The sequence below is a fragment of the Epinephelus moara genome, chromosome 20 (genome assembly GCF_006386435.1).
Source record: "Epinephelus moara isolate mb chromosome 20, YSFRI_EMoa_1.0, whole genome shotgun sequence".
Classification (NCBI taxonomy): domain Eukaryota; kingdom Metazoa; phylum Chordata; class Actinopteri; order Perciformes; family Serranidae; genus Epinephelus; species Epinephelus moara.
Window position 1 is genome coordinate 33876295 of NC_065525.1, and position 10824 is coordinate 33887118.

Consider the following 10824-nt stretch of genomic DNA (forward strand, 5'->3'; position numbering starts at 1 on the left):
TACTAATAAACAATATCACAGGACTGTGGCTGACTTCACCTGCCGTCACATCCCTCAGTATCATGGCTCACTTACTTGGAGAAGGGCAGCTTGCGTCTGGGCGGAGAGAACACAGTGTTGGGGGGTTTCTCCACCATGTTCACAATCACAGTCTGGCCTGAGCTCTTCTTCTGAGCCTTCGGTGGTTTGGTGTCCAGGACCGGGCTGGGAGCCTGCTGCACCGGTCGGTTCGCCTTCTTCTTCTCTTGCCGACTGGGGAGGGCAGTGGGAACGCTGGACTTTGGCTCCAGGACGATCTGGATGTCCACCTCCGAGGAGCAAATCCCTGATTCTGGACTTGATACACGGACAGTTGAAGATGGGACCCCAGGAGACTTGTCCACTTTACATACGTCACTCTCAGCCGGGGTGGCAATCGCATGAGGCTGTTCCATCTCTGATACTGCCTCAACAGGGGTCATTTGGGAACCAGTTGATGCTGCTCCTGTTTCAGATGCTCCTTGTAGGGTTTGGGCTGCCAGCAGCTCCCCCTCATCCACTGGACTCTCCTTCTGCATACTGATCAACACCACCACAGGCCTTCGTGACGTGGACTCCTTTCTCTCTCTGTAAGATTTGCTGGGGCTTTCGAATTTTGGTTCATGAGCTGGACTTTGGTCAGAAGCAATATAAAATGTTGCTCTCGGACCTTCTGCCTTGTTTAGCGGCTCGATCATAGGCTTCTCATTAAAGTTTGAATCCCTCAGCCCCTCATGTAGGTGGATGTCAAGTGCTTGGGGGTATTCTTGAGGTGCAGTCGACTGGGAACCAAATCCCCCAGAGCCTTCAGTCTCCATGTCTTCAACACTGAGCAGCTCAAAACTTCCGTGACTAGCTGGAGATCCCCGGGGTGAGAGTCTGTGATGGTCTTCCAGCTGACAGGTGCTGCTGTCTGGGTCTTCTTGCACGCTGGTGGTTCGGACCTTAAGAAGCTCTAAGCTGAACTGAGCCTGCTCCAGCTCTCTCATCCGTCTGCTCTCTCGTTTCGAGCGGTTCCTGTGGCTCGTCTCGTCCGCGCTCCGACTTCGCTCTGAGTCCTCCTCTCTTTCTGTCTCTCCCACATCTATCAGAACAGGCTTAGAGTCTTCAGACAGGTCTACAGAGACGTCCTGGATGTAACCTTCCTGTCCTGATGAGGCGAGGTCCTCCATGGTTCCTGCCTCCATCTCTGGTGGTGGACTCTGCTGTCTTTCATGCTGCTCCTTCACTTCACTGAACCTAAAGACATTATCAGTGCACATGCAAAAGTGTAATTAAGAAATGTCTTCATACAAATCAGGCAGAAAACAGAATATACGCACCAATATATCTGCACATCTGTAAACACAACACTGACATCACCTTTTAAGTTTATATGGTAAATATGTTGGCAAACAGTCGGCTATTTACACATCGAGATACCAGCAGACATGGCATTTATTTTGAGTCATGTTTCTGGCCTCCGGATGAAATTTCAGTGTTCACTCTCTTTCAGATGTTAAAGGAAATATCTGTTTCTTTAGCTGCTTAATGTCCCACTATAGCTCTGTTTCCACTGAGCAGTCGGGTACAGTACAGTTCAGTTTGGTATGCTTTATTTCCATTTCCACTGTGAAAAGTTGTGGATGGTACCAATAGAACCGTTTCATACCGTCCCCATGTTTGGTCCCCCCTCTGTTGGGGTACCTAGCACACAGATCTGGTACTAAAAGGTGGAGCTGAGAACACTGCAGTCTGTTGATTGGTCAATAGAGGATGGTCACTCACAAAAAGAAAGGGTCGCAGAGTGTAGTTCCCGTGGGATCCGGCTACCCTAACGCCCGAGCTTGCCTGAGAAGGACTAAATGCACAAACCTGCTATTTTTAAATATCCCATAGGGAGAGACTCTCACTGCAGCCTCGTTCTGTGGACAATAAACGAGGCGCAGACTTCCAACTGTGTCACCAGTGATGAGGAAATACAGTGAGTGCTGGACGGAGCAGTGAGTGACAACAACCCCGCCCACATTTAAGAGTGCTGTTTGCAGTGGAAACTCTAGGGTCTAGGTACCATGTCTGAAGGGTTACTGTTGGTTCCAAAGGTACCATAGTGAAAGGGTTTGGTGGAAATGGAGCTTTGGTTCACCAGCTGATCGTTAAAACTGTCTGCTGTTTGGTGCTGAGCAGGTGGTGTACAGTTACCTTTCAGAGCTTTAACACTGACAACAGCTGCCTGCTGCGGCAGAAAACAACACTATGAGAGCAGAGAGACTCAAAACTGTAAAATTGGTTTAAAAAATACACAAGAAAACAAAACAGTGAGCTGAAAGATGGTAAAACACTCAATGCTATGGGGATTTCCAGTGATTTTTACTATGAGCGACTCCTTCCATGTACTAGTATTCATAAGATCTGTTGTTAATATAAAACTATGATCTATAGCTGCTTAAAAAAATCCCCTCTCTTAAAAGATAGAGAAGTTTCCCTGTTTCCTGCTGCAAGACACTGACCACAATATTTAACAGGAAAGTCCTCCTGCAACATGCGAAGCTCAGAAAATGATTCTGAAAATAACAAAGGGAAGAAAGTCCTGTCAAAGGGATAGTTTGGATATTTTTGGAGTGGGGTTTTATGAGGCACTTATTCATAGTCAGTGTATTACATACAGTAAATGTCGGCCAGCACACTCCCAGTTTGGAGCAGCAGGCAGGAGGACCGTCACAGAAGCTAAACAATGTGCTGCAGCAGTAAAATGTATTTTAGCCACTTAAAAAAAAAGATATCACTTTAAGTGTGCACTATTTTCACTGCTTTTTCTTCCCTTTAGACAGCGACTTTTGATAGGGAACTGAAGCTGTTAGATCACTCTCTTCAAAGCCAGACTCCTTCGAGAAAGACAGTAATTCAACATCGCTGAACACAGGAGCTGCTGGTCTACTGCTGCCTCCATCAGTTAGTTTGTTAGTTACTTTGTGTTATTGTGTGACTTTGGTGACTCTGAACGAGTCCTTTTAAACACCAAAGTCACACAATAACACAAGGAAACAAACCATACAGTGAATGTCAGTCAGCATGCCCCTAAATTGGAGAAGCAGGCAGGAATACCACCACAGAAGCTAAGCAATGTACTGCTGTAAATGAGAGAGCAACAAAATGTATTTTAGCCACCTAAAAAAAGTTCATTATCAGTTTAAGTGTACACTACTTTAAAAAATAATTTCACTTCTTTGCCCTGCAGCAGACAGCCCTTTCCAACATGGACGCTTCAGTTGTCCATCAAAGCCACCAGACTCCTTTGATGAACGCCGTCATTTTAGCTCGCTGGACACAGGAGCCGCTGCCTTGATGGGAATTCACTGACTATGAATAAATACCTCATTCTACCCCACTTCAAATGATCTGCTTTGCATGTTGCAGGAGGACTTTCCTATTAAATATTGTGGTTAGCGTCTCAGCAGGAAACAGGAAAACTGTTCTATTTTTTAAGAGGGGATTTTTTAAGCTAATGGTGAACAAAAGCCCCGTTTCCACCAAACACTTTCAGTATGGTAAAAGTAACCCTTCAGACATAGCCTTTCCACTGCAAACAGCACTCTTAAATGTGGGCGGGGTTGTTGGACTCACTGCTCCGTCCACCAGTGACGCAGATGGAAATCTGTGTAAGTGAAGTAAAATGGCTACAGTAAAAAGAAACCATTTTGCTTTTTAATCTTATTGTCAAAAATGTTAATGGTCTACGACTGAAATGTTATATCTCTGATAAACTCAGTGCTGACAGAATTCAGCCTGTACTTTTACATGAATCCATCATATTACACACCTGTCTACCAGGTTCATTTGAATTTTCACCCGTTACTAAGTCGTTTCAGATAACACTTTCATTCACCTGAGTCGAGCCAGGTGTCCCCTGCCCATCGCCTGCAGCTGCGTCACCGTCCTGTACGTCCGACAGTAGCGGCTCCTCACTGTGAACCCTCTCCAGGCTGTCTGAATGGTTAGAGCGGCCAAAGATCTGCGCTGACAGTAATGTCTCCAGCTCCTCTGTATGACGATGGCAGAATCTCGCCTCTGCAGGAACCTCCTGCGCTCCCTGTAGCTCCTCCAGGCCGCCTGCAGGCACACTGCCGCCTCCTCCTCATCACCAGAGTCCATGGTGGACTGCTTGAGGAGGCAGCCTCGCCACCATCGCTGCAGGAAACAGAAGAGGGAAAATATGTTGGATTAAATGGATGTGGAAAAACAGGCTGTTAAAATGTAGTTTTTACATTTTCACCTTTTCTTCATTGGAAGAGTTGACCAAAATGTGCCTGTTTACTGAATTCCATGTTTAGATTTGATGAACTTGAGGAAAGGTGCATGGCGCCACCTTCTGTACGAGAGTGTGTAGCATCATGACTTATAAATATGATATATTCTGGATACACTCATGATTTTTTTTTTTAGAGGAAAAGGTATGAATCCCACTTTTCTAACCGTCTTAAACAGCTCACTCTCTGCTGGGTTGCCCTGAAACCCACTTTAGGTCAACCCAAATACGTAGCTGAAGTTTTTTTAGATTTGATATTTTTGTTATTCCTGGCAAGCTACTGTTTGTGAGGACAATGTGATTCAGTATGACAGACCAATCTGGCACCTGCATCTGGCAAACACCACTGAAGCTTCTGACAAATTTAAACAGACTGAAAACACCTTGAATTATTTTGATTATAGCCTGAAATATTTAATTTTCACCTCATTCATAAGCGTATTAAATGTCAGATTGTATTCTTGCATCATGCAAACAGAAACTTCCTCAGTAAGCTACTGAAAAAACGAACTGAACTCTCAATCTCTGACTAACTTTCCTAATTAAAAGTACACAATTATAGACAACTTCAGATATCAGTTTTCAGTCTTAAAATAACAAATATGAGATCTCAAACAGGCTGAAGCTCAAACAGCAGCTTACACAGTATATGTTCTACTAAATGTTATCTGTGCGTCATCAGCTCCTGCTCAGTGTTTCAACTGGGTTTGTTTTCTCTCAGCCTGACAAAGATTTGGACAGCTCCCCTCTGAGGACTCTTCCAGAGAAAACATACCGCCAGCAGCCTGAATGCAGTGTTTTCTTCCTCCGCCAGTCCTTTCACTGTTTGCTTTCTTTCACTTTCTCTCTCTCTCTCTCTCTATCTGAAGGGTTACTTCTGGTTCCAATGGTACTATACTGAAAGTGTTTGGTGGTAATGAGACTTAGCACCAGCACATCCCAAATGTCTAAGTCACAAAATGCTACATTTAGAATAAGGCCTAACTCTGAATATCTAAAGGGAATATTTCTAGGATTCTTTGTAGTCTCAGTGCAGAAGGTCAGAGCCAGATGGGATCTAATTCCACTCAGCAGAGGCAAATCAAGTTTATACACAGGCTTTATATCCCTCCTGAAGCTAGACACAGAGTGAATCCAGCTTGGTCAGATCTTTGTGCTAAATTTCAATCTGCTGTTGGATCATTTTTTCATTGTTTGTGGAGCTGTCCTCGTGATCAGCAGTTTTAGATTACAATCTGTCAACAGTTTGATGTTATATTTAAGTGCCAACTACATCCAGGTGCAAGGACTTGCCTGTTGGAACTAAATGAGGAGTTACCCGCTGGTTTTCTCAACAGAAACCTTCTACACATGCTGCTGCACTGTGCTCAGGGATGTATTATGGTCACGTGGATCACTGATAAAGCTCCCACTCTTACTCAGTGGCTTCAAGCTGTGACAAGTATCATTGCATTCGAAGCTTTCTCTGCAGCCGTAGTGGATAAACCCTTTTTGTCCTACTGGACCTGGGACCCATTTCTTAATTACCTTGGTGCATCTGCATCTCGTAGGATGAGATCAGGGCTGATAGATTTGGCCTGGAAAAAGGATGCAATGTGTGATAGGCTGTCTTCCACGGATTTTATTTAATTTATTAGTCTTTTTTTGGGGTTGTTTTTTGTGTTTGTTTCATTGACTGTGCTCAGAAGTGCGCACCTGTAACCCTAACCCAAAACTGATGTCACAGAGTCTTGGAGTACAGCAGCATGTTAAACCACTGCAGGTCAGCAAAAACATGACATTAAGGGGGTGTTCAGCTAGTTATCATGTTGTTCTGATGTGTTACAAACAGTAGAAATAAAAATAATAAATAAAAATAAATGCTTAATATGACACAGTGAGAGCAGTAACAGCCAGAGTAATAAGAGGAGGCTATAGGAAGAGCATGACTGCCAATCATCTCTGATCGAGAGGCTATATTTAGAGAACTCTGTGTATCTGGAGTAAATGCACAACTATTAATCACCTAATGCCTAAAGAGTCTCAGAGTTAGTAGCCTTAATGGACTATAGAAACTTTGCTGTGTAGGATTGTTAAATTGATTCAAGCACTTACAGCAGATGTTTTATGGCTGATCAGAATTTCAAATATTGTTTTGACTGCATGGAAAGTCATGTAGAAGATGAAGCTTCTTAGGCTCAAACCCTCTCACATCTTACCTGTATGACAGCGGCAGCTCTCCTCATATCGACAAAGTGCTTCCTCTCCAGGACGGCCCTGAAGCGGCGCTGCAGCATGACAATTCGCCGCAGCACTTCCTGGTGGAGGAGGGTCTGAAGACGCTGACGCTCCGCCTCCCGCAGGAACACCTGCATCACACAGGAACATGTACATAAGCACAGAACTGCCACAGATAAGATGGTACACCAAATGTGAGCTGGTCTCAAGAATCCGTACCATCGTGTTGCCAACTTGATACCCAGCAGGCGGCAGGTGGATCCGTCTGAAAAACTCCCTGATGCCTGACTTGGTCGCACTCGTGCCTCGAGGCAGCAGCACATGAAAGTGACGCACAAAGTCCTGCAACATGGTGAACGTGTCGTCAGTCAAGCAGTTTCAGATACAAGGGTTCATGGTTGTTGGCAGTTACTGTTAAACCTAAGTTTCCCTCCAAAACATTAAAAACATTGCTAAACATCTAATTTTATTAAGAAAGCCCCCTCTTCAGTTCCAAATCAAAAAATGACTGTATTCCTGGTGGATTTATAATTGTAAATCTCAACATCTAGACATATTTGTGCAGCAATAAAAAGTAAGATTAGAATCAGCTTTGGTGGCCAAGTATGTATTCATGGCTCGCAGTCACATTCACACACAGTGCCCAGAACAAATGTATGAAAGGATACACTCAGAGTAACGTATGTATTTTTCAACCTGGACCCTTTCTCCCATGTGTTTGGAGCCCATCTCAGCTGACATTAGGCAAGAGGCAGGATACACCCTGGACAGGTCAACAAACTACTGCAGGGCTATTATTAGACTGCAAATCAATGGCGTGTTATGAATAATAACTAACACAGAGACAAGATGAAAAGAAGGCGTCTCGTACATTAATGACTCGGGGCTTAACACTGTGGGATCACTGTCACACACTCTTTAATGGACTTAATGAACTTAAGTACACACAGTCGGATAAAATGATGACGGCCTTAACAGCTTTTTAATCCAGGAAAATACCCTGATGTTACCATGGTTACATGAATGCATTAGCATGAATAGGTCATGGGATATATGTGGCCTTTATCAGGATCAGTTATGAGATCAGGGACAGATTTCACTATCAGCAGATGGATTCAGCCATTTAGGTTTAGCTGTTGAAATCCTGCTAAAATCACATATCTGCTATCATAAAAGCCGTGGTTGGTTTGTTTTCTTTCACACCACAAACGAACCGCACCACTTGACAGCGGACCGAGACCCACCTTTTCAAGCAGTCTCAGTACGGTTGGTTAGTCCGCACTAGGGTTCAATTGACAGCTTTCGCACCAGCCCAAACGAACCGTACCAACTGTGCAAACGGACCTGAGTTTGTTTCAACCTGGACCTTATTCTTTATGTCTAAGAGCGCTTTCACACCAGACCTGTTTGAGCTACAAATAAACAGAACTGTAACACAGACCCGTAGATCAGCTGTTAGACGTTCGTAGGAGAGGATTACCTGGAAGGTGTACTTGATGCTGTATCCTGATTGTCGGATCCGGACAGTTTCCAGCATACCTGTGTATCTGAGCTGTCTGAGCACCAGGCTGTCATTGAAACGCAACGGCAGCTGACGGAGAAAGAGAGAAAGAGGAGAAAGAAAGGGTTAGTTTAATGAAACAGAAGTCAGCAGTCAGTCAGAGAAGCTGTATTTAATCGATGACTCTTCTACAGCAGAATTTACCTTCTCAGCGTTGGAGCGAATACACTTCACAAAGTACGGCTCTGATTGGTCAAGAGTCTCCATCAGCTTATTGAGGGACGCCTGCACAAACATAAACAGACGACATCACATCGTGTTATACATAGAGAATTGCAGTGGTTGAATGTACAAGAACATTAACTCGAGTACTGTACCTGGATACAGTTATGAGATATTTGAGTATTTCCATTTTCTGCTACCTTATACTTCTACTCCACTACATTTATGTGATACATATAATTACTTACTACTACATTAATGTGTTAACAGCTCATATCCTGATTCCTGTTTTTATTTAAAATATGTATTATATTCAGTGCAGTAGTGCAGTGATGTAAAAATGTTTAACTTTTAATGTTTATCTTCATGATATTCTTGTACACATTTAAGCATTATAGGCCATTGCCGCTACCGAGTCACTGATGTTGTAATCTACTGATCATCCAGCAGGGGGCGACAGCAGCACTGACCTGGAACTGTGCGCTGATGCTGGGCGGCTTCTTCTTCTTGTGCAGGTGAAGCAGAGACTTGGTGATGCGGTCGTGGAGCGTCACGCTGCTCAGGTAACGCAGAGACTTCACGTCCAACAAGTGCTGCATTCACAAAAGCAGATTACACATGAAACAGTGTCTGGGAGCTGATGAAGACCACTGACTCTGAAGATGTTGTCACGTGTTTGTGTCTTACCTTGGGAAGGGTTGGCTTGCTTTTGATGTTTTTGTTTCTCCTGCAGGTGGGAAACATTGTTTTTTTATTAGCAGAAAGGTAAAAAACAAATCAACAGCAGCGAGAGACTGGTTAGAGTTTCCGTGTGTCACTCACAGCAGGATACCCTGAGCTCTCTCCAGGAGCTTGCTGCTGGTCGAGTTGATGAAAATCCCGTCTTCTTCCAGGGTGGGACTTCCTGTCGAGGACATACGACCGGTCCTGGAGCTGCGACCGTTGCAGCCAACACCGTAGCCATCCCTACAGGAGGTAGGGGGTGGAATGAGAGAGAGAAAGAGGGAGAGAAGAAAAAGAGAAGGGAGTGGTGTTCAGTTTGGTTCGGCAGTACTGCTTGTAGCAAAAGAGTCATTTGATGATGCAGTTCTTCATTTTGATTTTTCACTTCTTTGAATGAAGATGTTCCGAGATGAAACCACACACTGAAGACACTGAGAAACAAAACTCTTATGTTCTTGGCTCAGACTGAGGCTTTTAAATATTTTCCACCTGTTAAAAGGTTTTTTGGCCGGAGATTTTTCATTGTATTTTATGCCTGTCTTGTTTTAACCTTTCATTTTCTTTTCTTTAGCTCCTTAATGAATTGTTTTTAAATGTATTTGGTAATGTGCTTCTTTTGTATCTTGTCTTGAAGCTTGTGATCTTTTATGTAGAGCACTTCGAAATGTGCTATTTAAATAAAGTGAGTGTTTAAAGACTGAGGGTGTTGTACGCTGAGCAGATTGTAAAGCCCTTGAGGCTGATTTGTTATATTAGGCTTTATTAGGGATGCACAATAAATATCCGGCCGATAACGGGACATTTTAATTATTACACACTATTCTGATGATTGAAATTACCACCAGTGGACTTGATTCAAGACACTGGTATTGTGTTGCACTCACCAGCTGGCCTTCTCATTCAGGGCGTTGGTGCCTTGAAGATCTGACAGAGGTGTCCGGGGATTCTTCCTGGTGATACCTGGATGGCAGAAGAGGAGAGGAGACACTTTAAAGCTCACTGGATATATCTACATCTGCATCTCTGACCACAGCATGAATATCTTCTATTACTTCCCCTTTACCGGCAACCACCATGTTGCTTTTACCATGGACATATTGTATTTTGTACAGAGCTTTCACCCATATCTCTCCAGCTATCCTCCCTTTATCCCTCTCTTATCTGGCTACCTGCTTTCATCCACTCCCAAAGCCTTATCCTGCTCCTGTCTTAGACTGGCTTTACTTTCCCCCAGTCAGCCCCAAAGGTTTGTGTGTGTGAGAGTGTTTCAGTGGTTTTGGCAGTGGGACATTAATGCCGATTGAGACATTGTATATGAAAACAAGCAGCTAATGAGCTGGGTGTTTCAACTTTACATTTGTAATTCCTTCTTGTAAAAGTTTAAACTCACTGCTTTTACAATGCAATGACATATTTCACAGAACTGGGGTTCACTCTGTGTTCTGTTCTCTTCAAAAACACAGTGTGTAAAGGTGACCCCTGAAGCTGTTACGATACTGGATGGAATTAAAGGAATAGTTCGGCTTGGATTACGCTTATTCATGCCAAGAGTTAGATGAGAAGACTGACACCACCCTCATGTTTGTACGATAACTATGAAGCGACAGCCAGTAGCTAAATAGCTTAGCTTAGCATAAAGACTGGACAAAGACTGCTCCGAAAAAGAGGAAATATCCAGTGAGCAGCAGTTCTCTGGGTGAAAATGCCTTGTTGATGCCAGAGGTCAGAGGAGAATGGCCAGACTGGTTCAAGATGATAGAAAGGCAACAGTAACTCAAATAACCACTGGTTACAACCAAGGTCTGCAGAAGACCATCTCTGAACCAACAACACGTCCAACCTTGAAGCAGATGGGCTA

At 43.8% G+C, this 10824-nt stretch overlaps 1 protein-coding gene across 8 annotated transcripts in view; it reads right to left on the bottom strand.

Moving 5' to 3' along the window:
* The window catches only part of LOC126407576 (unconventional myosin-IXAa-like), a 209180-nt gene that overhangs the window by 22637 nt on the left and 175719 nt on the right, over positions 1 to 10824 (bottom strand). For all 8 annotated transcript variants that reach the window (XM_050072586.1, XM_050072585.1, XM_050072583.1 and 5 more), the window contains 10 exons: positions 9851 to 9926; positions 9066 to 9209; positions 8931 to 8970; positions 8714 to 8836; positions 8226 to 8306; positions 8001 to 8111; positions 6740 to 6862; positions 6502 to 6651; positions 3884 to 4185; positions 76 to 1257 (listed from right to left, as the gene is read on the bottom strand). In XM_050072586.1, the coding sequence (XP_049928543.1) occupies positions 76 to 1257; positions 3884 to 4185; positions 6502 to 6651; positions 6740 to 6862; positions 8001 to 8111; positions 8226 to 8306; positions 8714 to 8836; positions 8931 to 8970; positions 9066 to 9209; positions 9851 to 9926 (2332 nt within the window). The remainder of the gene's footprint in view (positions 1 to 75; positions 1258 to 3883; positions 4186 to 6501; positions 6652 to 6739; positions 6863 to 8000; positions 8112 to 8225; positions 8307 to 8713; positions 8837 to 8930; positions 8971 to 9065; positions 9210 to 9850; positions 9927 to 10824) is intronic.